This window comes from Ambystoma mexicanum, chromosome 4p (genome assembly GCF_040938575.1).
Source record: "Ambystoma mexicanum isolate Mex_15411 chromosome 4p, UKY_AmexF1_1, whole genome shotgun sequence".
Classification (NCBI taxonomy): Eukaryota; Metazoa; Chordata; class Amphibia; order Caudata; family Ambystomatidae; genus Ambystoma; species Ambystoma mexicanum.
In genome coordinates, this window is record NC_090927.1 from 799,361,723 (window position 1) to 799,389,304 (window position 27,582).

Here is a 27,582-nt window from a genome sequence, read left to right on the forward strand (position 1 = left end):
TGGGGAAAGCCCACACCTTGTGCATATCACTTTAAGACATCCTTTAAAAACTCAGGCAGAGGTCCCTGGCCCCTTGATGGGTAAGGACGTGCAAGATTGTAGTGTTACTGGACTGTCCATCCCATCCTCCCAACACTTAAACACCCTTTCTTTCACTGCCAGCACTTCTCACCCTGGAAATGTGGCACCGACAGGTGAGACGCGACATCCCCCTTCTTTCAACCCCTTTTCCCCATCCTAACACATAGGACATTCAAAAGCACTGCCCCCTCCCCCTTTTCCGACACAAACACTTTCGCACAACACACCAGAGAATGGACTAACACCAGAGCCGTTTACCTGACATGTACCAAAACAAGGGTCAGGCAAAGTCAGGTAATTAATCAGAATCACACACACCTGACGGCCCTTTCCCTTCCCCACAGGAATAAAAGGTGGAGCAAGAGAGCACAGTACAAGCAAGGCAGACCGCACAACGAGGCAGCTATCCAGGTCAGGCAGTTCCAAAAGGAGGAGAAAGGCAGTGAATATCGAGAGACTGACAAGGAGAGACACAACCGTACCCTTTCCAACACAGACCTGTGAAACCTCTGCAGAGGGAATCGTAAGACCGACACCACCCTACTGCAATCACTGCACCCTCCTTTAGGCAAAGGAATGGTACATCCGAGTTTGTGGGGCATTTTGAGAAGTCCACACTCCACATTCTCTCTTTTCTGCTCCTTGTTTCATCGTGAAGAACCCCTTGCAGCATCACTCTGAAAGCGAAGTTCTGTTGTGGCCTCAACACTTGGCAAATCATCACCGCTGGGGCAGGGGAATTTTATTTTGGCCTGTGGCTACATGCCCTGTGTGAGAGGAGTCTGGGGCTTGTTGAAGACACTTGGGTAGACCTCTGGAAGAAACTAGCAGCAATTCTGGCCTCTGACCCGTTGAATGCATTTCACTGCCCACCACTGGGTGATGCCTCAAGCCCAGGGACCGCATATCCAGCCCTAAAACCTTGCCACTGGCTCCCGGTTGCTGCAATGATTCAAGACCCTCTGAATCATCCACAAGACTTTCTGGGTCCTGCGACCCTGCTATATCTAACTCTCCCTAAATACCTCCATGCTCGAACCCTTCAGTCATCTAGCTTTAACTCTCTGCAGATCAGATGCTTTTCCAAGCAGACAGTGGGTGGTGGGGGTGTAGATCTGTCGCCTATGCCAGAGCCTCCCTCTGGAATGGCCTCCCGGGCCCTCTCAGACTTGAGCCGCATCTCCTTAAGTTTCGGAAGCTTCTCATGACCTTCATTTTATCTTCTACCTTCCCTTCTCCCCCTGACCTGCTAATGTCCCTGGCTGGTTCCTTCAGAGTCTTACAGGGAACCAGCCCCCCCCTAGTCCAGTCTACCCCTGCACTTGGTCTCCCCTGACTCTCCCCCCCCCACCTCAACCTGCACTTGCCCTTCCGGGCCCCTCCGCCCGCACTAGCCTGGCTGGGCTGCACCCTTGTAGACCTTCCAGCCCTCTACCTCGCACTTAGCTTGTGGACCTTCCTTCCCCTGCACTCTTTGCTTACCCCAGGCTCTGTCCACCAGGCCTCACGTGGCATTTGCTTTTTCTCATGGGCCCTTCCTCCCTGACTGGCACTCTCCCCCCCGCCCCTCCACTCTCCCCTGAACTTCTCTTACTACACTTGCACAATCCGAATGTCACAAGGCCTAGTAGGATCGTTTCTGGTTTTGTCCTCCCTGTTCCCCCACCCTCTGGTCTTGTTGCACCTTGAAACACATTGTGTATAGTCGCATTATAAATACCCAATAAAAAACACATTTAAAAAAGGCCCTAAGCAGGTCGCAGTGCACAGCACCTGAGCGTGCAACAGTGAAGTTTAAGGTTTTCTCGCACCCTGCCAATCCAACTTACTATGGAAGTTGAAACGGGTGTGTATGTGGTTCTCAAATTTTAAGCAGCCCTTTCTCTGAACCATATATTCCTGGCCCCCACAACCCTTAGCATGTAACTTCAGTGGTGTTTCCAGACTGCCCTCTTTCCCTCCCATATGCTTGTTTTGTTGCACATGGAGTACAATGTATTTATCTGAGATGTAGGGAGAGAGTGCGCAAGCGAGCGAGGCAGACAGACAGGGTGAGGACTTGCCAATGGTAACATACAACAGTGGAAGGGACTTGTCTGCAAGAGACAACTGGTAAGCGTGCAAGGTTGCATGTTGATGTGCCTTGTAAGGCCTACTCCCTGTTCCCCTGGATAAACAACTCCATTCAAGAAATAGGGTGACCAGAGTCCCGGTTTGCAGGGACTGTCCTGGAATTATGCCCACTGTCCTTCCCACCCCCCCATCCCGAGAGGTTTTTAATTTAAAACCATATCCCGGTTTTGGAGAAGGGGTGGGTGGCCACTGCAGAAATGCAACAGTTCAAGCGGATATTTTTATATAATAAACAGTTTATCAAACCCCCCCCACCCCTCATCTTCCCATTATCACCATTATCACCATTATCAGTTGACAGACATCCAAGGGTAGCCTTGAACGTCCAGCCTTTTTGTGCACAGTCATGTGGACTTACTGAGTGCACCAAGAATATTGGTTAATACACAAGCATGAAAAAGCCTAAAACAGCAATCACATCAAAAAAACTTTAAATGCTTACTGTCAAAGTCTACTGCAGTTTATACATAGAAGTGCTGGAAATATTTATTTTAATGCGTGAACCCACAGTGGGTACACAGGGGGCGGTCGCCACAGAGGTTGCAGGGGGTGGGGTGAATGTGCTGGGGGTGCAAGTACTACTTTTATGTTTTTAGCCTGTCCCGGTTTTTATTTAACAAATCTTGTCAGTCACCCATCGCCAAGAACCCCCAACATCTTATACTGCACACACAAATCCCCCAGCGTGAGCCGTCACAGGGCCAGTAGTTAGAACATCAACAGTAATTGAGCCATCACACTCTTCCCACATCAGCCACTAACCAGAACCAAATCACTGTAGTCTGTCAGAGTTTGGACCCTTCCCTATGGATGACGTACTCCCAAGTCTCTGTGATACCCATGGAAAGTAGATGGGCAGAGAGGAACTGGGCACTTTCGACCAGTACCCATCAACACCACAGGTTTTGCTGTCCCACTAATGACCCCCATTTTTTTTCCTTACAGAGCCATATGCAGAAAGACCACTAAAATTAGCAGACCTCTTAACAAGGTTCTTTTTGTGTTCAATGTAAAAGCATGAAGATCTGAGTAAGATCTCTGTTAATACATGCACAGAACAACCATTGAAAAACGTTATATGGATTTTATGTGTGGAAAAATCAAACAGTGTGATACTAGGCTTTGTTTACCATCAGCTCTGATCACTTTAAACAGAATGTTTCAATTGTGAAAACTGTAAGGAACTCATGGTGGCAACAGTAACGACACACGTGATCACAGTTCAGGGGTGTTTATTAAACTGTATGCAAGTTGCAAAAACACTTAATCTAAACCTAAATCGAAGAAGGGAGCAAGCATCGACCATCAAATGAAAATAAGGCAGTCCTAGTGGCGTTGTGTCAAATAAAAAGGGCCTACACTAAGAAACCTATTGCCAAACCTTACAACTAATACAAACAGGGTGTGTGATAGTTTTCAAGGAAAGAAAGAAGTGTTCTCAAATAATATGTCAGGATGCGGTAGCTTGGCTTTCCCTTTCTCCACGTTTTGAGCACGGGGCAAGGTGGGATCTTGGAGCACAGCACAGTTCATGAGCTTTCCCCAGCACGAGACAACAGTTCCGGTTTCAACTTCTCAGAAACCTCAACTGCCAGTTTCTTGCCTTCGAGGATTAGTAAAATAACGAACAAACACAAAGTTCCTTTTCACGTTTTCTTTGGGTGATGGATTCACCCCTGGGTCCCCCTCTTCCGGGCGCTGACCCTTCACAAATCTTATCTCCTAAATTAATAACAGTTCCTTTTCTTAATGGACTTTAGGTGATGACTTCACCCCTAGATCTCCATCATTAGGGCTCGGACCCCTCTCGACTGTTGGCCTCCCTCTGCCGGGTTCACTATGGCTTTCAAAAAAGTCTTCCTCTATCGTTTTTGTCCAATTCTATCGTTTTCGCACAATGTCTTTTCGTCAGTTCACTGTGAACCTCCCTTTTTTTGGGTTCACTTGATCAGGGTAGTACTGGCTCACCCCTGAGTCCCCCTCTTCTGGGCGTTGACCCTTCTCTCACTTTCAGCCTCCCTCCACCGCGTTCACTCTGGCTTCTCTCGGGTGATGGATTCACTCCTGGATCTCACTCATTCGGGCTCGGACCCTTCTCAAATGTTAATGTCTTTTTTTCACATTTTTACGTTTGTGTACCGCTCTTGTGGTTTGGCCCACGTAACGGAGGCTGCAGGGGCACTCTATGGCATAGATCACATTGGGAGTCTTGCAATTGGTAAATTGTCGGAGAGACCAGTCTTTCCCTTCAATTTTGAAGGATTTGGTTTTACTCGTGTACTTGCAGGCAGTACAGTTGCCGCATGGATGGTGGCCTGTCAGTGTTCTGAGATCCCATAAACCTGTTCTGGTGGTCTTTTTGGGGAGACGGGCATGTGTAAGCCATTCGCTGAGATTTTTGGATCTTTTAAGAGCCATTCTGGGTATCGGTTCGTCAGGTAAATTTTGATGAACAAGCGGTCAGAACCGTTTTATGATTTTCTTAATGATATTAGTGTCGGCTCCGAAAGTGGTCACGCAGGTAATGCGATCCTCTGGTGTATCACAGTTTCTGGGTAGGAGTAAGGTTTCTCTTGGAATGCATAAGACTCTTTTACGTGTGTTCTTGAGTAATTTTCTTGGGTAGCCGCGAGCCAAAAGTTTGGATTCAAGATGTGTAGCGTGCTTTCGGTATTGTTGAGTTTCTGAACAGTTCCTGTGTACTCTCAAAAATTGGCCGAATAGTAAGTTAGTTCTCAGGCTTTTTGGGTGACTGATGTTGAAGTGAAGCAGTGTGTTGCGGTCAGTTTCTTTCCCGTATAGTGTACATTGTCACCTGTTGTCATCTGTAGTGATTTTTAGGTCCAGAAAGTTTATAGCAGTTTGGCTGTTATTAATGGTGAATTGTATCTCTGCTGATTGAGTATTCAGCCATGAATGGAATGTGACGAGTTCTGGTGTTGTTCCTTTCCAGGCAAACAGTATATTGTCTATATATCTGTACCAGTTCTGGATTTTGTTCAGAAATGGATTGTGTGAATTCAGAACAAATGAGGCTTCGTACTCTGCCATAAAGATGATAGCTAGGCTAGGGGCAAATGCTGCCCCCATGGCTGTGCCACTGATCTGCAGAGAAAGTTTAATTGTAACGCTCACCTGACTCCCACGGGGGCGCTGGCCTGGTTCGCGCTGCTGTGACCTCGTCTAAGGTGATGCGCAGGGTTCGGAAGACGGACTGGATCGGGCCCCAGATCTGGCTTGTCTGACTCGCAGAAGTATCCTTCTGTAGGTGAGAATAGGGGGTTAACTGTCTGCGGGGTAATGCAATCGGCCTCCCACTTACCCCTCTCACCCTCCTCAAAACCCTTCTGTGCTTCCCCGTAGCGTCTCACCTTAGGGTCTGGAAGGACGAGCTCTCCATCCTGCTTCTGATGCAGGGGCGCGTTGGTATCCAGTTACGTCACTGGATTTTCGGATGGGTGAGAACCAAACTTGCTTGGCTTCCAGGTAAGTTTTTCCCCTTGTGTCCATGCATTAATGTTCTAATGCTAGTGTCTTTTTCCCCATAGGGGCCGGGGTACGGAATGCCGGGGAAAAGGCACCGACCCGAGGTGAGCGGTGAAATCCTTGTGGAAATCAGGTAAGTCTTTAATGAGTGTTTTGGTAATGTCTTTTCATTCACTCATTTACGCTGATGTCTTTTTCCCCTTAGGGGCCGGGGTCTGAAAATGCCTGGATGCGGCGCGGACCCGAAATGAAAAGGGAATGACCCAACAGGTAAGTCTTGACATGGAGTTTTAGCTTCCCTTTTCCCTTCTTTCTCTCACCTTTGTTCTTGTCTTTTTCTCCCTACGCGCGGGGGTGCGACTGCGAATCCAGATGGTCGCTGCTGAACATGGAGGCGCCCTGTAAAGGTGAGTAGAATGCGGCGCTGCAGCGATCGATGCAATGTGCTTTTAAAAATAAATGTCTTCCTTTTCAGGATTGTCGGCGAAATGTCTCTGGGATGCAGATTTAGCAGGTGAGGCCTTTTCCTTCTTCTGTTCTCTTGTTCCCTTCCTTTGCAGGTGATTCAGGATGCTGGCAGGTGTGGCAGAAGTCAAGATGCAGGAGCAGACACGGTGAGCGTCCAGCTGCTAGATGCAGAACAACGCGAAGCACGTGTGGCTGATCGGGTGTGGTTTAAATAGCCTTGGAAGAAGTTCCTAGAATGTGTCCTTCCTCCAATCAGGTATGTATCCTTCCCCGACCACGCCCGGGTGGTAAATGAGTCCCACAGGTAAAGTAGTTCCTTTCATGGTCTGCATCAGGTAAGTGCACCCAAACCCTTTCATAATGAGCCTGGCGCCTATGGCGCCAGGACTGACGTTTTCTATGAGCCTGGCGCCATAAGCGCCAGGACGCTGTCCAAAGGGCCCCTATAAGGGGTTGCTGGGACCTTCCCCGGGGACTTGATGTCCGCTTTCCCGGGAGCGGGCATCGTGACATTAATCAAAAGTGAAGAAAATTTTTGTCAGTACGATTTCTAAGAGCTCAAGGATGAAGTTGACAGGCATTCTTATTTGCTCCATATGGTGAGTGAGATGGTGTCTTATACATTCCAGGGCTGCTGTCTGGGGAATGCTGGTATATAATGCCTTGATGTCCAACGTGACTAGTGTGTCATGGTTGTTGTCAAATGGAAGGTTTGCGAAGATGTTAATAGTCGACATGGTTTCCTTCAAATATGCTTGTGTGCGTTGGCATAGAGGCTTGAGAAAAAAAGTCAATAAAGATGGAGCCACATCCTGAAATGATGGGTCTTCCGGATGGATTGGTGACGTCCTTGTGGATCTTGGGGAGTGCATAAAATGCAGGTGTTCTTCCCTCAGAGGTATTCAAAAATGTTTCTTCATCTTCCGTGATCCGATCTTGTTCTCGAGCATAACTTGTGCTTATGGTAATTTCCCGTTGGATGGTCTTGGTGGGATCTTGACTTCATTTTTTTATAGTTGTTGCCATCTTCCAGAAGTGTTGCAACTATCATCTTGTATTGGTTCAGGCTTTGAATCACTATGGCCCCACCCTTATCTGCAGTTTTGATGACAATATTGTTGTTGGATGACAATTGTCTGAGTGCTTGTTGTTCTCCATTGGTGAGGTTATGCCAGAGAGGTATCTGCTTTTTTTTTTTTTTAATTTATTTATTTTCAAGATTTTCAATAAACAAAATATACATTACCAAAAGTTCAAACAGAGTATCAAACATAACACTATTGGATCGGACGATCTGTTTATTTATGTGTATCAGTTGAGGATTTCCCCCTGTTTTGTTTTTGTTCTGTTTTATGTAATCTGTGTGTGGTCTTTATGTCTTTGTAATGTTCTATGTTGTGTTATTTATTCTTATTTATTTATTTATTTTTTAAATTAATTGTAATATTTTGGATTAGGTATCTTATATTGCGATTGATACGAAATGTGTCTTGTATTATCAGAAATGTTTAAATTTTTATCCATGATTTGGACTTTGTTTTTGCTTCTGTACCTATGAAACACTGAGTGTTATGTTTGATACTCTGTTTGAACTTTTGGCATCTGCTACTTCTGCAGATTCCTAATTTCCTGTCTCACACATTTCTCAAATGTGATGAGAGCTGGTTTGGTATCGTTGTCATTGGGACAAAAGGTGGATTTTGGTTTCAGTCCTGTGCTTTCTTCCATGATTGGTGACTCAGTATCTTGGAAGAATGTTTTTAAGCAAATTTTGCGAAAAAAAACTTTGGAGTTCATTCTCCAATGTGAACCAGTTGGTAGGGTTGGTGGGTACATATGGAAGGCCTTTGCCTAGGACAGTTGTTTCTTCGTCTGTAAGGTTATGATCTTCAAATAGGCATTAACCTTATGAGGGATCTCGAGAGGCTAAGTATCTCATTGTGTTTAAGTTAAACTCCAACCCGAGTGGGGTAAACCTCCCAATGTCCCCGTCCCACCCCCTGTTCAAGGGGAAAAGGACTGATTTGGATTTATTAATTTTCAGCCCGGCCATGGCACCACAGATGTTCGATCAATCGAAGTGCTGCCGGTATGGATACCGGGAGTTCTAGAATATGTAGCAGCATATCATCTGTGTATAAGGCGACCTTGTATTCCATTACCCCCCGCCCCCTCCATTGAGATACCCACCACCTCCAGGTCATCTCTGATCCTCTGGGTAAGAGGTTTTATTGATAGGGCATATAATGTCAGGGAGAGGGGACAATCCTGTCTAGTTCCCCTCCCAAGCGCGAACCACTGCGAGTACCTTCCCCAACCCCCCGTTTACCATGACAGAAGCCATTGGGGACATGTACACTGCCATGGCCCCTCAAAGAAGCCTTCCCCAATACCAAATTTAACAAGGACCGCCCTGAGGAAACCCCACTCCACCCGATAAAAGGCCTTCTCAGCATCAATTGAGAGAAGGGACGGGTCCCCCCCATATCTTGGGAAGCATGTATCAGATGTAATGTCTTCTCATTGTGTCCGCCCCCTGGCGCACCTTAAACCCTACTTAGTCCAAGTGAATCAATCTCGGCATATACCCTTCCAGTCTCGTGGCTTTCACCCTGGTACATAACTTGGAGGGAGATCAGGAGGAAGCAGTAGGCTCCACATCTAGGCGGGTCTCTACCCTCCTTAGGTATCACTGAGATAAGAGCCTGGGAGAAGGTGTTCGGGGCCGGCTCGTGTTAAGTATGTGATTAAACAACTCGGTCATGAAAGGGAGTAGGGCAGGGAGAAATGTTTTATAGAATCCTGCAGTAAAACCATCCTCTTTTGGGGCCTTTCCCAAGGGCAACCTAGCCACCACCTTTCTAACTTATTAATCCATTATGGGGGCCTCCAGCAGGGAGGTTTCTTCTTCTGAAGGTTTGGGCAGATTAGTGGTCTCCAAGTAGGCATCTATGTTGTGCGCATTAAGGGTCGCTTCCGAGCTATACAACTTCTCGTAAAAGGCTGCAAGGCTTCTGATATTCCCTCCCCCATGGGATCTGTTAACCCGTCATGTCCCTCAATTTCCGCAACCCATCTACCTGCACGCTGGCCCCCCAACCTCACAGCCAAAAGGAATCTGCTTTGTCCCTTTTCTCGTAGAACGTTTGTATAAAAAATTGCAGAATACAGACAACTTTCCCCTCCTCTAAGAGCTTCTGTTCCTCCCTCTTTCCCCATGCCGCCTGTTATCTACTCTTCCTGACTCCCGGAAGGTCTGTGCGTCTTCTCATCCAAGTGTCTTAGCTCTTCCCTCAGTTTCCCCTCGACTAGTGCCCTTTACCTTATTTTTCTGGCTCCTTCCTTAATTAAGATACCATGCCAAGTCGCCTTCCCCGCCTCCCAGACATTTCTCTTATCCACCTCCCCATTATCATTAATCTTGAAATATTCCATTATTTCTTGGTTCATTTCCGAGTGGAACACTGGGTCCTTCTAGAGGGCTTCATTACACCTCCATTTGGACCCTTTGGGGGTGAGACCCAGCCACTGTATGTCCACTGTAACCATGTCATGGTCAGCCTAGGAAATCGGAATGAGATCTGAGCCCTGTACTTCTACCCATATGTCTCTAGAAATATAGAGATAATCGAACCTCGTGCATCTCCCGTGTGGTGTGGAGTAGAACGTATAACCCCATGTCCATGGGTGAAGGTGGTGCCATATGTCCCTCTACCCACAATCCCCAAGGGAATCCTGGAACTCAAGGTGTCTGGGATCCGGAGGCTCCCGTGCCCCATCCCCTTGCCCATGCCTGTCCATATCCGGGTCTTCCCATGTGTTGAAGTTCCCCCCCTGTGATCAAATGCCCGAGCTTTCTACCAGAATTTTCGCAATAGTAGCTTTCAAAAATCTTAGCTGCCCCTGATTAGGGCATATACAGAGGCAAACAAACCTTGTCTTTCTAACGTCTCGCAGGATCAATAGGGCCCTCCCCTCCACGTCGGACCAGACCATAGTGACTTCCATTCTAAGTCCCTTCTTTACCAGGATACCCACCTTCGTCTTGCTCAGGGGGCCGGAGCCCCAGAACGCCCGACCGACCCGTCCACATGGGACCCGTCTTTCCTCTCCCTTGGAGTACATAGTTTCCTGGAGGAACATGACATCCACCTCCGCCCTTTGAAATTCCCTTGCCACCATAGATCATTTGCTGGGTGAGTTAAATCCTTTCACCTTCAGGGGGTCTATTCGTAGGTGTCACCCCCCCAACCCCGCAGGGCCTATATTCCACTGATATCATGTTATCCCTATCCGGGAGTTTGTTTTGATCCACCTGTGGGACCTCCATGTGTCAACATGAACCCTGACCAAAGATATCTCTAGTGTTAGGAGAGCCCGTAGCAGGTAACTTCCCCCCCACATGTGGCGTTCGGACCCTCCCTGTTATCACCGGGCGAAGACCGAACCACCTGCAGGAACCCCCCCATGTTGGGCCCCTCCTCATCACGCCATTTATTTTTTAGCCCCCCTACCGCCTCCACTTTGCACCCATTACCCTCTATACTGCTTCTTAGCGCTGTTCCCACCTCCCCTCTGTAAACAGACTTGTAAACCCAAGTACCCCTTCAACAGACCATGGGGCGGAACGAAACCAACCCCTAGTGGGGAACAGAAAACAGCCCGGGCCCATAGATCCGGCATCCTTAATCAATTCTTTATCCCTGCTCAACCACCACCTTGCTGCATAGAATCACATATCTCAGTTCTCATCCGATGGAGGCGTGTTCAGTTTTCTGAACTTCCGTGAGCCCAGAATACGCCTTCCTAGATCTCCTACATCCCTGTGTTTGCCATTGTCTTCCGTCCCGATTGCGATCCCTTGAGGTGTGCTGGGTCTCTGTCTCCAATTAGATTGCACATGGCCCTCTTGATCTCCTATTCCGTAGTGAGTCTGTGTATGCATCCTTCTGCTTCGAAAGAAATGGAGAACGGGAATCTCCACCTATATCTGATTCCTTTTTCATTAACCACCTGGTAAGGGGCGAGTAGAGCCTTTTTCTCATGAGGATGAGGGAGGACAGGTCCTGGAAGACCGTCACCCTTGCCGCCCCATACATCACTGGACCCTTTTTTCATGCCTTTTCCAAAATTTGGAGTCTGTCACCATGGTTGTGAAAGCGGACAAGAACGGGTCTGGGGCCACCCGCTGCACCATCAGCCCTGTGTATCCTCTCAATCTTGACCCCGTCAATAGAGTTGTTATCGAAGACGAGTTTGGTGATGGCATATAGGGTACTTCGCAAGTCCTTCTCGGTCTCCCCTTTTTTCTCAAGGATCCCAAATAACCAGAGGTTATTCCTCATCTCCCGATTCTCCAGGTCATCCATCTTCATGAGGATTTCCTCTTCCCTCCTTTCTACCTCCGTCAGGCGCACCTCCATTTGGGTCTCCAACATGTTGAGGCAGGATTGGTTATGTTCCACCTTTTCCAGTCTTTCCTCCATCTTATCGATTCTGTGGGTGATTTTATTGACTCTCCCTCCAATGTCTGCCCTCATACTTTTAATCTCCTCCAGGAGGGCCACTATGACCTTTTCGGTGGCACTGGTGCCCTCCCCCCATCGTGGACCTGTTGCCTTGATCAGGCGTTCCCTCCTCCAGAATTCATGGGGTGTATTCGAGGGGGGCCAGTCTCGCCCTTGCATCCATGTACCTTGGCCTCTCTCCTTGCGTGTGCTGACCAGCACCTAGGGTGGTCTGACCTCTGCTAGCTGTTACTGTGCCCCCCATGCGTCACTAGGGCCGTCCGTTAGAAAGTCGGGCGCTCCCAGGTCCGAGGCCCCAATGCGCGGCTTAGGCGCCTGCGTTACTGCCTTAAGTGATTCCATTGGTGGGAGGTCCCTATGATGAGCTGGTGAGAGTCCTTATGCCTTGGTTGTGGCACGCCTTTGTGAGCCTCACAGGGCCACCACTCCCGACCTAGAGGTGTCTTCTGTTGACCAAGCTAAACTCCTCTGGCCTTCTCGTGTCGGGTTCGTATCTGTTGTGGCAGGGTGGGCACACACCGCCCATACCGGGCCAGGGGGGCCCACACCCTGCCTCCTTTCTTGTCTTTCAATCCGGACCTCCTTCCAGATGGGGTCCTTGGCTGCAGCGGCCCCCCGTGTACGGCCCATTCTCCCAGCTGCACCCCTGGCAACACTTCTCCCCGGTCACTGGGAATATCTTGATTAACTTGGGTCAAGGGGGGGTGGGCACACGCCCCTATGCGTGCCCAGGGGGCACACACCTCACCAAATGAACCCTCAGTCCTGTTCCTCTTCCGGGCCCCCCCTTCTATATGGTCTCTACCTCTTCCTGTGATCGTGCAACAGCCTCCTCAGCCTGTGTCACTCTTGTGGGGATTATCCGCCTTGGCAGCGTCATTGATCCAACCCAGACAGGGTTTACACCACTCCCCCTCCTGTGTTGTACCTTCTGTCACCCTGGCATCCTGTCTGGGCCGGCAGCAGGCTGGGCACCCCTTTTATGCGCTCCAACTGTACACCACACACCTCCTTTACGGCCGGCCTCACTTTCCTCAGGTGCGGGGTGGGAGGAGTGAGGGCTGATGCTGCTGTGCTTCCTTAAGGGTGCCCCCAATTTGTTCTGGGGAGTGGGGCAAAGCACCTATCTTTTGGTCCTGAGGTCTGGACTAAGTCTGCTGCTTCGTTCCACTCTCTTCTCCCCCCTTCACAGGCGAGAGGGCCAGGCCCCAGGCAGCTCTGCCTCGCTAGAGGGCAACAATCCGGGGCCTGTGCCAAGGCTCTGACTGTGGGGAAGCCTTCAGTACTCCCTGTGCTGTGTGGTCCTAGGGAGATGTAACTCCCTGTTCAAGCCAAGCGGGCCTCCGCTTTTTAGCTGGCAACCCCCGCTGTGGTGGCTGGGAGCCCTCTGCTGATTGGGCCTCCCGATGGCACAGCGGGTGCCCCCGAAGGCCCCCGCAACTTCTCCAATGCTCGGGGATGGGGGTTGGGTCAGCGGACCACTCACCCCTCCAGAGGGGGCCCTGTAGTCCCTTGCCTCACACCCCTCTGATGGGGGGACGGGGGTGTCTGCTGCAGCATCTTTGGCAGTCTCCCGAGGTTCAGGGGGCCCGCCGGAGAGCACAGGCAAGCTGTGCCTCTTACAGCCCATGCGCACCAGCCCGTGTGCCTTCTGGGCCGCGGCACACCTCGCTGTGGACCACAGTGGTCCCATCTTCTGTTTCTCAGCCCCCACCGGTCCGTGAGTTGGACCGGGGGGGGGCACCTCAGGTTCACGCGGCCCATGGGGGGTGGAGCATATTCAGTAGGGGGCTTCTTGGGGGGCATCTGGGGGCTCAACCCTAAATAAGGCCCTAGAGTGAGGAGCAGATCATGGAGAATGCCTCATCAATGTCTTTTTAAACAGTTCCAGTGGACATCCCTTGGCCGGGTTCACTCTTGTTAACACATTGTTTCTTGGGACTTTAGACTTGCCCCCTTCTCGTCAGCATCCCTCAGTCGGGGTCACAATGGCCAACTGCCGGCCCCCTTCTGCAGCTCTCCCCTCCCATTACAATGATTTGCACGCTCTAAAGCCTATTATCAGAAAGACAGCGAGCAACTTACCACGATATATAACCACGTGGAGCAATGGATGGACTCCAATTGAAAGTGCCTTAACGGGACAAAAACGGAGCTCATGATTTTCGGTTCAACCTCCGCCCGTGTTAAGTTATCCCCTTCCTACACATCCTTTCAGATCAAAGATACACCCTTATCGGTCTTGAGCAAGGTTAAAACCCTCAGTATGCTGCTGGAAGCATCCTTGGGGGCTGATGCCCAAGCACAATACATTAAAAAAAAAAACTGTGCCTACCATCTACGACTGATAAAAGCCATCAGACCATTTATATCAGAGGACAACTGCATGACCATAGCAAGAGCCACCATCCTGTCGCGCCTCGACTATGGGAACGCCTTAATCCTGGGTGCCTCCAAGCAGTGTCGACAAAGCTACCAAGTTGTACAGAACAACGCTGTAAGAATTATCAAGCTTAAATCCAGAACAGAGCATATCAGCAACTCCAGAAGGGAGCTTCACTGGCTGAAAATTGAAGATAGGGTGCACTTTAAGACCTTAACCATTGTGCATAGATGCATTCACGGAAAGGCACCAACGTACCTAAAAATGCGGATCAAACCATACGTCCCAAATAGAACACTGAGATTGTCGCAACTCGGCAAAATTGCCATAACCCCACACAAACTTAAAAGCGGCCTAGGCAGAGCCTTTCCGACCCTAGCTGCCAGACTCTGGAACAACCTCCCGGACCACCGAAGACTGGAACCCAACTACACTCGCTTTCGCAAAATGGTAAAAACCCACATATTCAAATAATCTGCCACCCTTCCAACTCCCATGTTAGAGAAATTTCTTGTGTTCGTCCCGTCCTATCCGTCCCACTACCTGTTTGTTCTGTCTTCTCGTGTTCTTGTTTCGGCGCCCCGAGGCTCGCGAGCTACCGCATGATATAAATATTAAAATAAAATAAATAAAGCGTCTGTGCGCTTCGACTCGCACACTGCATACGTCAAAGTCATAAAATAATAAATTCACTGTCACCCTTGTTCCCGTCAGCTAGCTAGCGCTCCCTCTCCCTCTCCCTCCTGCCCTCCATCCCTCCCCACCCCAAAAACTAAAACAACAACCACTACTGTATCTGAGCCCATTAATTATGTGGGCTCCTATTTATTTCCTTTTTCCTCCATTACACAATATAAGTGGTCCCACCTTGCCCCCTCGCTCAAGGAGGCTCCCCACACTCCTGTTTTACTTTTTGTAATGTCCTCCTTAAAAAATCAATAATAATGAGAGCAAACACCCATGCTTATTCTATAGAACAGACAACTACTAAGATTGGTGACTCCTCCAGACGTGACAGAAGTACAAAGAAAAACATTGCCTATCCGAGGTCTGCCTTGTTATTCCTAACAAGGTGACTCATTTACTTTATTGAATTGGATGACATTTTTCTTAAATGAATAACTCATCTTTATTAATATCTGACACAATGTGGCTTATTTTGTAGATATGAGCTGAAGTTTGAAAAACACGATCTTCATGAATCATTTGTTCCTGATGAAGGGATTACACGTCCCGAAACGTGTCGAGCTCCATTTTTAAATACATATTGATTTATTTCATACATTTTCTTCTCGTTCTCACCATTGTCTGAATTTTTTGTACTAAGAAATGTGATGAAAAATGTTATAAAATGTATATAAGTTGTCCTGTTGAATTTGAATGCACCACTCCCTTATAAATGATCAAAGAAAGTAACTCTTAACTTGAATATACGTTTTGACAGACTATATTGTCAGTAAATTAAGTGTGCAGGGGACGCAAGTGTCCACCAATTTGTGACACTTTCTTTCTCGTGATTGCATATTGGCGACATTTTGTGCCAGAGTCGCATTTTCTCCCCTGCATCTCTGAACTTCTACAGAATATTTTAAGTTCTCTTGACATACTCAATTGGGTTTATTGTGAAAATAGTTGTGTGCACCTGTAATTATCAGAATCACATTATGGGCAAAGACAACATGAGTGTTCTTACATGTCAATATTGGCACAGCCAGCATGAAAATTGATTTTTCACCCTGTCAGAATGCAGGCATATATTGTGGGCAAAGACATCATGAAAATGTGTTGGAAAATGCTTCTGTGCACTGTTGGTGACCTGGCATCTATTGGAGTTTATCATATGTTACTCTACAGAACTGATTGTAAACTGTGTGGCTTTTTACACAATTCTTCTGTGGAAGCATCCTGCAGAATGCACCAATTTAATCCATTCTTTTAAAACGTTTCTTGTTGAAAGACCCCAACCCCTCAGCACACTTCCATGGTTGGAGCTCCCTCGCTACACTGGCCGCTCACTCACCTTCATCAGATATTTTTACGCGCCTCCAATAAAAACATTCACCAGCTGCCGCTGGGCCAAGCCCTGGGCAATGTGTCCACTCTCCATGGTGTCAGGGCGTGCTTGTGGGCAAAATGGATGTATTGGAGGTGCCATGGTTTCTACGATGTGCTCAGAGCATAGCTGCAGGCCATGCCCAATGTGTACACTGGGGCTCTATAAGGAGCATAGGGCCTAGACAAAGGCCATGACCAGTGGGTCCAGTGGATAAATTACAATATATTAGTAAACAAAACTATAACCAAAAATCATAGAAAATAACTTGAACTACATGAAATGATGATCCTTCTGTAATGAAAAACAGACATTCACAGAAAAAAATACATTGAAGAAACGTTAGGGTTGCAGGACAAAACAGCAAGACCCCAGCAATCAGCCACCACCGAGCACTACTCCTGATGCCACAACAAAAATAACATGTGCAGACCCACAGTTCCTACAAGACACAAGGGAAAAACGAACTAGCTAAAATCAGTAGTTATGTAGAGTTTTGCTCTTCATTTGAGGTCGAACACAGAAGAAAGCCCGAATAGACAAAGATTATTTTCAAGAGGCAATTTTCCATGTAAGTCAGCATGACATGTGACGTCATGAGCAGTTTACTGCACTGGCATATTTATGACTGATTAAGGAATCATAACAGGCACATTTTGGGGTTTTTGTTTTGTGCTGTAAACTTGTATAACATTCCTTGCAATTTTTTTCAGTGATTATAAATAGTTATTTTAAAATGATTATCGATAAGAACTGATGTACCTGCAGTCTGTCGCTTTGGGAGGGAGAATGTAAGGGAACAGTAGCTCGGTGAGTTTTCTGAGGTAGTGCAACTCATCTCGTCGACTTCTTAAAGCCACGTGAAGGTCGGGTCCATATTCTTCTAAAGCAGCCTGCTGTAGATATTCAGCATTTTTTACTGGAAAGAAATGTGTTTACCGTAATATATTTAGTACGTACATATTCTGAAACCTAACACTATTGTCAAAGCTACATTCTCACAATTCGAAGAAGTACATGTCTAAATAGCAAACAGAAAACAAACAAGAAAGCTTTATAGAACAATGCTACTAAATGGTTGAATATATTTTAACTCGTACATTAATCATAAAAGCTGGGACCTTTGGAGATCCATGAGACCCAAACTTATCTAGTTGTTTTAAAAGGGCTACATAGACAAACAACAAATAATAAGTCTTGCTAAAGGCACATAGTATGGCGTCTCTTCTGATGAATCAAAAGGCGAATAAAATTCAGATGGCTTCTTCTTAGGTTGAAACAAGAAAGTAATAAATCACTCTGTTAGAACCAAATTGTCTCAAAGTCCAGGTCCCCGGTCTCAGCATTTCAGAGTCGATGGTTGTTTTCTAACAGTCTATGATCGTTGTAACACTGCTTCTCACCAGTTCTATAGAAGTCGCCATCTTTACTGACTCTAGATGAGCAAGGTTTAGTGGCTGCTGCTGGCTGCTCTATAGATCAGGGCAGCAACTGGTAGAAATATGGTTGTCACCCAGAGCATGGCTGCATGGTTCTGCTCGGCTTTTAGCCGGTTGGCTGGAGTGTCACAGTTCAGAAAATAGGGACTGTTCCTTGGAGTTGGGAAGTGGAACTAGCGCCGTCCCTCCCTCTCTCACCTCCCTTAGTATTACCACCCTAGCCCAGGTATCCATAACCTCTGAGTAGTGCAACTGCTTGGTAACCTCTACTGTCTAACACTGCCTTTTCTAACGAGGACTCCCTGAAAGCAGGCCATATAATTGGCCCTACACTACCAACGGTTAGTTCTGAAGGGGTGGTGTATGTGTGCCATTTTGATCTTCCAGCCCTCTACATCTCTTTCCTACTCTACTTCTTCCCCGGACCTCCTCCGTCCAATCCCACTTTTTCTCCTCCCCACATCTGTTGCCTGTCTGATGTTTCCCTTTCCCTCTCCTGCCTCCACCTTATGAAGGTACTACTTCTGCTTATTCCACTGTACTAGTACTATTACCCCATCTCCCACACAATGACTACTCCTTCCACTACTACCACTACCTTCTCTGCATTACTACTGCTGCTCTTTCCCTACAATACCACTATCTCCCTGCTACTATGTACACTACTACCACCCCTCCCGTTTCTCTCCTAATCCCCTTTCCTCACACTCCACTCCTACACCCTTCTCTACTAGTCTCACGCTCTCCTAACACTCACTGCCTCTCACACTAACTTCTACTACCTCACTCCCCTACGTCTCTGTCTTGCGCCGTCTATGCACCCCCTCCCCACTTCCTACAATACACTTATACTACACTATATACCACTGCCACACCCTCTCGTAAGTGCCTTACTTTTTCAAAGCTCTGCCAACAACTCACCAACATTCTGCGCTGCTGTCCTTCCTCCACCTGATCTGCCAGTCCCGTGCCAGCTACCCATGCAACCTCAACCATACAACCCTCACTCTGCCTGTCTTTCGGTCTCCTTTTATAAGGTGCTGCTGTTGGTTGTGCGTCTCTCCCCCCTCCCATTGACTGCAGTGCTCACCACACTCTGTGCACCAATTGGTGGCTGTCCTTTCTCCAGGACCCAGGTGAGAGGCTTTGAAAACCCCTATAAGCCCTCCCCCGCTTTCCAGCATAGTTTTGCAGACAGTCTGTGGTGGTTTTCCTGCTGCTTTGTTGCCGTCTTGTGTCTCTGGAATTTCGATTTCTGGTTGTTTTGAGGAGTTCTGAGCTTGTCGGTAGTATCGGATGCTGTTGGGGTGTGGTGAAGGCTCAGGGATCGTCTTTGTTGCTGTGTTGCGGTTTACCCTTGCAATTGAATTCAGACTGGACCTTATTGGGGATCCTGGGAGTTGTGGTCCTGAAAGAGAAGAACTGCGGCCAGCAACTGTATTGGAAGGCATTGGAAGATAAAGAGTGGTACCAGATTTGACATTTCTGGCACATGGGGACTTTCGGGGACTGGGACCTCCCCAACGCCCACTTCACATATCTGGGGAAGAGCGGAATCTGGCTTTCGTATTCGTGAACCTCACACCCCAGATTGAGGGTCATGACCCAGACCCTTTCTCAACTTTAACGGGCCTAGTGTCAGTATCACATTATGGATATGCGCTTCTACACTCTCACTACATTCTCCTTCCTTGTCCTCAACTCTCATAGTTCCTCCATGCTCCACGATGTGGAATCCAAAAACCGAGTGGTAGCAAAAAACCCTCAACATTAATGGGATAAATATCATGACCATCTCATACTCAGAAAATCAGCCATTGCTTGGCTACCAAACTGAATCTCAAGATAGTCCTCTACCGTAATGGCACAGAGAGAATGGTCTAGTATCTCATTGGTGAACTCACCAACTAGAGTTCCCACTCAGCTCTCCAACCATTTGTGACCCAAATGGTTTTCTGAAAATAAACGTTTCACTTAACCAGCTTGCTTACTTATGTTGTTTGTTTGAGATCCTGTGCTGAGCAGAACGCATGTATGACTCCGGGCCCCCTGGTCCGCATTATCAAAATATTAACATAGCATAACAAAGACTTTTGTCTGTCTTCATTCAGCATGCCACTTCAGCACATATTGACAGGCACTATGACGAAATGCACTCTGTTAGGCAGAATCCTCTGCAGTACCCTTAAGGAACACTACAGACAATTAAGTCTACAAATGGCAGTACAATTTCACCTTTGGTACAAGCCTGTACTACACAGTTATAGTGATAGCAGTAGCAGAGCAGCCAGGCTTATCTCAAGAGCAAATGAGCAGTAGTAGGAATTACACAAAGGACTACAATTACTGTGACTCAAACAAACACTGACTCAAGGTTTCTGGTTAAAAAATAGAAGTGCGTTTATTTTTAAACCATCTGTTCACAAAACACCTCACCTCAAAACACCTCACTTCTATTAAACAAAAACACACTCTTAATATACCACACACAACCAATTCCTTTGGTTCAGGTAAATTCAAGGTAAGTACATTAGGATTTGACAGAACGGTGTTGTGAAACAAAAGCCTTTACCGAGGCTTAAGCAGCGCTCACTTTTTGACAGTAATGACAGTTCGTTCTTACGAAAGAAATGCGTACCCGCGGGGAGAATTGTAACCGTAGTCAAAAAGCATTTAACACATTGAATCAAAACCAAGGAAAAAGGGGATAAAAATCATAGACATTACTTTTGTCGAGGCACTTGCATCACAGGACGTATTCTAACAGACAAAGTCAATAGGCCTGTGCCAGTGTCAAATGGAGCAGGGCTCTGTTGTCGAGGATCACACGATTAGAACAGTTCGAGATTAACGTTGCCAGGAGTACTTGGATAGTGTCAAAGGGAGGCAAAAGTTATAAGAGGTAAGGAAGAAAGGACAAACCTTCCGTAAGGAAAAGGGTTCACCCTGATTCCTTAAGGTCGGACGTAGAGAACGACCAAATGGACACAGTACCTTATTTGAATGAAGAAAGCTGATGCTACGGCAGTTGTTCCTGGTAGTTCCTGCAGACTCACGGTTCCTGAAGCTTCAGTCGTGGGGACAAGAAGGAGGGCGTCTGGAGCGATCTGCACTACCCAGGGAGGAGGCCAGCAGCAGCAAAGCAACAGTGAATAAAAGGTGCGCTCCTTTAAAACAGGAGAGGGCTCTTCTGGTGGCTATCCGGACCACTACAGCTTCGTGCAGCGATTTCGACCCAGGAGTGGATTCTCTGGCTGTAGAAAGGTAAGCTGGTTGATCCCACCAGACTCAAGGGAAGAAGTCACCGGACTGGATCTTCTCTGTCGTTGAAGGGTAGATAGCTCAGGACTGCAGCAGGGCTTCACCTGGACTCAGGAGTTGCAGCAGCCGTCTTCTTCTCCGCTTCTCTTCGGTTCTTGTAGTTCCAGTGGCGACTGACTTCCAGCCTAAGAGTCCTGCCTTTTATGCCGAAATCCCCCATTCAGACAGCCTGGCTGGCTGTCAATCACACAGCAGGGGGGTTGTCCAGCTCGGACAACCACCTCAGCCAATGGACACAAAGTGTGACTTGGGTCTCCAAGGAGACCATGTGCAGGGTGTTACTAAAACCCTCCCTCACATTCAGCCCACCTAGACACCCAGATGCCAACGGAGGACTTCTTCGTAGAAGCTCGCCAAAGGACGGCCAACAAAGAAGGCAAACCTGGTTTGCCGCACAAAGTTAAACACAAGAAGGATATTAACACAAAGAAATGGCGACTAAACCCGACCAGAGCCAAAATAAAAAGTATTTGGTCAAGCGGGTTTATGTTCGAGGCTAATACAATAGCCTAAAACAGTACCACGTTTCTATAACATAATCGCGGTAGAAAAGTTAGGGTAGAGACCACTGCCACCAGCCAAGTCTTAGTGTTAAGGGAGCGAAACAAGGCTCCAGGAGGTACAGACAAAAAGGGATCCGAGTTAACCCCTTCCAATACTCCATGTAAGATGGGGTGTACTGGGTCTGTAGGTTACATGACTACATAAAGTAAATGGGAACTTTACTTGCTTCTGGGGGACAGTAGTCAGCCCCAGAAAAATGGAGTCAGTGGGAAGTCTTAGAGACAACCCTGTGTTACTGCACTCAAGGTGCTGTGTAACACACACAAGAAGTTGGGCTCATGGAGTGGTGTGGCTCCAGAGCCCAAGATCACACAAAAAGTAGAAATACACATGGCAAAACACATGTAAGAGTGGAAAAAAGGTTCACACTCTTACCAGGTGGAAAAAATAAACCCCAGAAATCCAGCAAAGCTGCTGAGGGACTCACTATGTAAGGGAAATTAACCATATGTGAGAATTCTCCCTAGCACACTCCATAGCCGTAAACTATGGACAACAGCTTTCCATTGCCATTGTCACCCCACATCTGAAACAACATGGGAGAGTGAAAGAGTGTGAGACATTTTTGGGAGGTTGTCATTGGCTGGACGAGGAGAAGAATGTGAAAAGCGGGGAAAGCAAAATGTGCAATGCAGGGCAATGTATGCAATAGTGAGCAGGGGTGTAAATCCCAATAGCCCCAACCCTCCTGCACTTTGCAGATATGCCAGTCAGTGTCCAAACGGAGAGAGAGAGAGAGGTAGGGGAGAAGCAAGAGACGATCGCTGGTAACAAGCCTCTGCTGGGGAGCGAGAAAGAATCCCCGCCAAATAATCGTCGAGAAGAATGCAGAGAAAGGCCTCCGGTGTGAGGAGAGCTCAGATGGGTCTGAACAAGACTGGGGAGAAACTAAGCCTGCTAGTGCGTATGCCTGAGATTGAAGGCCCAGTAGGAGAGAAGGAGACAGACCAGATGCAGAGAAGCTGAACCAACAAGAGCCAGGCTGGCTGTGTAAGAACAACGGCTGTCAGTTAAGTAGCGGAACTTTGCAGTGTGTGAATTCAAGTCTGGATTCCTAGAATGGTATGTCAAAAAGAGAAGTGTTGAAGAGTGTACAGTGCGGCTGGAAGGTGCTACATTGTGTCTACACGAAGAGTCTTTCCACAGTATTCATCCTGAGGTGGAGGGTGTAATCTCTCTTACACCCTGACCAATAGCAGAGGGTGACAGCGATGAAGAGTGTTCAGTGGCTCTGTGCGAGCAGGGGGGCTGTAAATTCATATTCCCTCTCTGCCCTGTGACTACCCCTGCAGTTTGAAGGACACCGGGCATAGAAGGGCAGCACGTAAGTCCAGTGCACTTTAAGAGAGCAGTAGTGAGGTGAAGACAGTGAATCTAGGACAATCCAGCTTTCAGCAGTCGATTCCAACCTAAACCACGCAGAAGCATTGGCAGTAAGTGATCGCAACCGTGTGCAGTATCCAGAGGGCAACTTGGATCCAATTACGTTTAAGTGAAACAGTGACTGCACGGTAGATTTTTCTACCATTTGATCCATTCCACTTGGAGCTAAGGTCACAGTGTGTGCGGGCAGGGCTCTAGTGGTCTCTGCCCTTTGAGCCGTGTTTTTGTTTTTTCGTTTACTAGTGCTAACCTCATCTCAATTTAGTTAGATTGGCCTAAGCAGAGTGATAAGGAGTGCTATGTGTGATCTCATGTGCCTCGGGTGCCAAGGATTTACCCAATTAAAAACTCAAGGTGTACAATATGCCGGCAGCGCTGCGCAGTAAGTTCCGGGCCGCTGACACTTCTTCAGCGAGTTGCTCACCTAATTATTTACTGGCTGGTTTTAATTCTACAAATCTTCCGGCATTATCTGCTCCATTGAACTCTAATTTTAAAATAACTGACTCTGTGGAAACGCAGTTTAAAGCAGTAAATAAGGGCCATTGCTACACGTCCCTGGGGTTACTACAGATCCTGTATGGGAGTACTTATGCGCAGGTTTTGTGCTCAGAAGATCACGCCCCAATTATTTTATCCTCCCCTCAAGAGGATCAGTTTACTGTTAATGCAGAGATTGTGGACCACCTGGGCATTACATCAGGCCAATTGGGCATTGGTTTGGTAACAGGTTCCCACCCCTGGACAGTTCCATAATTCTGGACAAGTCCTTCATTAGGCTGTACACGCTATGGACGTTACAAATATGACTAACACGGCTCCTACTCGGGTTGGAGCCAATTACACAGATCCTGTGTTGCCACTGGCAACGTTGCGGGATGTATCCATCTCCCCCCTCTTTAATGACAATGGGCCTCATTACACGGGAGGCGGTAAGGGAAAAACGATGCCGGTAAAGGATTACCGGCATCGCTAACCGCTCCTGTCTATTACGACCCGCTTACCCACTATTAGCGGCACCGCTAAGAATGGTGCCTCTAATAGTGGCACGGTCGCGGGCACGCGACCCCTCATGGCAGCAATAGCGGCATGGCGGAAATAGGAGTACATCACAAGTCATGCGGACATGCAAATAGCGGCATGAAGCAGGCCCAAAAAGCCCATACCGGCATGGCGGAAATACCGGCATCGCGAACCAACCATAAAGGGCCATGTGCAGTGTTCCCATCTGCCACAGGTGCACACAATCAGCACAGGTGGAGGCAATGGAGACTGGGCCAGTACAAAAGGAGCACACCACACCCCTTCCCACACCCATTCACACACCAAAATGATTCCAATACTAGTAGCATTACAGGGGCTGGAGGACATGATTGCATTGCAACAGCAACAACAAAAGACATCACAGAGGATACGCAGGAGGAGGGCGAGACAGGCACAGCAAGCCCCACCAGTGCAGCTAGTTGTACCAGAGAGGCAGCCACCAATCCCCAGAATCAGAGCCAGTCCATTCAACCTAACACCTGAGCAGATACACACCCTGTACCGTCTGGACTGGGATACCATCAACACCATCGTGGACATGATACACAACGACATAGTCAGCCTCATAGGCATCCGTACTGCCATCCCCCCTCTACTGAAGGTGGTCTCTGTGCTCCACTTCCTGGCCACAGGCACCTACCAGCACACGGTAGGGCAGATGCATGGCATATCACAACCAGTATTCTCGGGCACGCTGAACCAGGTGCTCGATGCCCTCCTGAAGCACACAAGTGAACACATATCCCTGCCACGGACTACCCAGGAGATCTCCAACACCAAAGTTGGCTTCCATTCACTGGCAGGCATCCTAAATTGCATCGAGGCCCTCGACTGTATCCATGTGGAATTGGTGGTCCCACATTCCATGGAGGCAGTGTACCGAAACAGAAAGCAATACCACTCCATCAACGTCCAAATGGTATGTGACTCCAACAAGATCATCACACATTGTTGTGCCCGATATCCCGGATCAACCCATGATTGAATGGTCCTGCGGAACTCAACGATACCACGCTACATGGAGCGACATGCTGCCCAACGTTTGTGGCTACTCGGTGAGTAGCATGGCAAGCACATGGCAGTGTGGTGTGGGGAGTAGATTGGGGGGGGATACATACTCCAACTGGGTGTGATTGGGGGGAGAGGTGCATACTCCAACTGGGTGTGATTGGGGGCGGGGAGAGATGCATACTCCAACTGGGTGTGATTGGAGGGGGGGGTGAGATGCATACTCCAAATGGGTGTGATTGGGGGGGGGGAGTGATGCATACTCCAACTGGGTGTGATTGGGGGGGAGAGATGCATACTCCAACTGGGTGTGATTGGGGAGGGGAGTGATGCATACTCCAACTGGGTGTGATTGGGGGGGGGGGATATGCATACTCCAACTGGTTGAGATCAGTTGACAGAATAAACAATGCCCATACTGAAATACACCATTGTCCCCCGCGGCAGGCCAGCCTGAACCTGACACATGAAAACTACATGCAAGACGTAAGCTGCACAACAATGACATTAAGCCATTACCACAACCATGCCATATCCATCCACATTGCACATCATCAGACCGTACCCTCTACAACACAATGCAGCAACATGCAGCCAATATGGACAATGGAAATGTACACTGAACAGCATCACAACGGAAATACGACCTTTAGTGCATACAAAGGGATCACCTGTAGCCATTATACTGAATCTCACCCGTACACCACAACAGAAGTGCTGCATGCCAGTATGGGGTCATCAAGTTTGGAATGGCAGTTCACTAGGAGTCTGGTTCAAACGGTGACAGGACCAAAGTATACAAATGACTAAACATCACCTAGTACATGGCAACAACTGCCGTAGGCATGCACAGTGCATGAACACTTGCAAGGACTAGATCACCTTCCCACATTGCAGTTACTTTGATTACTTCCATGCATGTAGGGATATGTGGATGTCATCCACAAATCAAAGTTGACTTGTGTGTGATAGGTACTGGTTCCATTTGATGTAATCACTTACACAAATCCAATGTTGCACCCATGCAGGTGATGCTGGCTATCCCTTGAAGAGGTGGCTCCTTACCCTTGTCCGGAACCCACAGAACAGGCACGAAGAGGACTACAATCGTGCACATAGCCATACCCGTGTGATAATTGAGCAGACATTTGGCCTTTTGAAGACATGGTTTCAGTGCCTCAGCAGGTCGAGTGGGGTACTCCTGTACGGGCATGAGAATGTGGCCAAGATCACCATGGCATGTGTCATGCTGCACAATATGTGCATCAGACGGAATGTGCTTCTGCCCCCTGACACTGAAATGCAACCACCTGGTGAGGATGATGATGAGGAGGGAGAAGATGGGGCAGCACGTCATGCAGGTGGCGATGCACAGGAGGGACGTGCTGTGCGCCAGCATCTGATAGACCAATATTTTTAATACACATGGATTAAGAGGGTGCAATGGATGTGGGTATCAGGGCAGGGGGTTTTGTGGGGAAATAAACACTGTGCACTGTCCACCAATAAAGCACACATGCACAATGAAAAATGTCCACTCATGTGATTCGTCATGACACAAGTGTGTATTAAGTATAGTAATAATATGAAGTGCATGGACCCTACACCACAAATACCCTTTCCCCCCCTCCCCCCACAACTCCCCCAAACACTCTTTCCCCCTCCCCCACAATTCCCCCAAACATGGCTTGCACATCAGTGCAGCATTACAGTACACGAGTCACCAACATCAGGCTGGCCCTACTTCCCAACTCCTCTGCCAGCATCGGGTGGTTGCAAGTTTGTCCGCCGTATAGCCCGCATGGACCTGCGCAGAGGGCTGGTCTGCCTTGAGCTGGCAGAAGAGGAGGTGCTCAGTTGGTCCAGTCCCTGGGCAGGGTTCCGCCTATCCACAGCGTCTGCAATGTGTTTGAGGAGCTGCCTCACAGCTGATAATTCTTCGCAAATGCGGTTGGTGCTGTCTTCAATGGCTTGTTTAATGCCCTTGGCATGTTCCCTGCACTCCTCCCTCGCCAGGGCACCCTCGCCCACATGCTCGCCAACCAGCGCAGTTAGGTCTTCCTGGTGCTGTCGAATGATGCTCATGTCATGGCCTCTGTGTCTGCGTTTGATGGTACCTGACGCAGCTTGTGGCATGTGTCCGCCATCAGGTGATGTCACCGTGGGACTCCAGCTACCTGCCACATATTCATCCCCAGACAGCTCATGGCTGCTGGCATGTGATGTGGGGCGTGGGCTCTGTTGGGCCGACTGCTGCGGGCTGGGTGTGTGGTGTTCAATGGGTGAAAGGAACAAGTTACTTACCTGTAACTGTTGTTCTCCAGCATGGGTCTGGCATGGATTCACATGCTCATGAATATTCCCCGTCGTCAGGCTGGGAATCCTCGGTAAAGAAAAATCAGTATCAGTTTCGTTTCTGATCTGTCTTTCGTAGTAGTAACCAATCACTGATCTCTGCGTCATACTGACCACAGCCAATGACTGCCATCTCCCCAAGCCCCACCTCTGGCAGCCATCTTCAGATTTGGTAGCACGTGAAGTGGCACTATGACCAAGTGAAGAGCCGCAGAGGGGTAGGCGGGAGGGTTCGCATGTGAATCCATGCCAGACCCATGCTGGAGAACAACAGTTGCAGGTAAGTAACTTGTTCCTTCTCCAGCATGGGGTCTGTCATGGATTCACATGCTCATG

General features: G+C 48.2%; 1 protein-coding gene across 13 annotated transcripts in view; it reads right to left on the bottom strand.

The window, feature by feature from the left end:
• Nucleotides 1-27,582, bottom strand: part of SNX14 (sorting nexin 14) — a 2,214,134-nt gene that overhangs the window by 1,524,494 nt on the left and 662,058 nt on the right. For all 13 annotated transcript variants that reach the window (XM_069606348.1, XM_069606351.1, XM_069606342.1 and 10 more), the window contains one exon: nucleotides 16,895-17,051. In XM_069606348.1, the coding sequence (XP_069462449.1) occupies nucleotides 16,895-17,051 (157 nt within the window). The remainder of the gene's footprint in view (nucleotides 1-16,894; nucleotides 17,052-27,582) is intronic.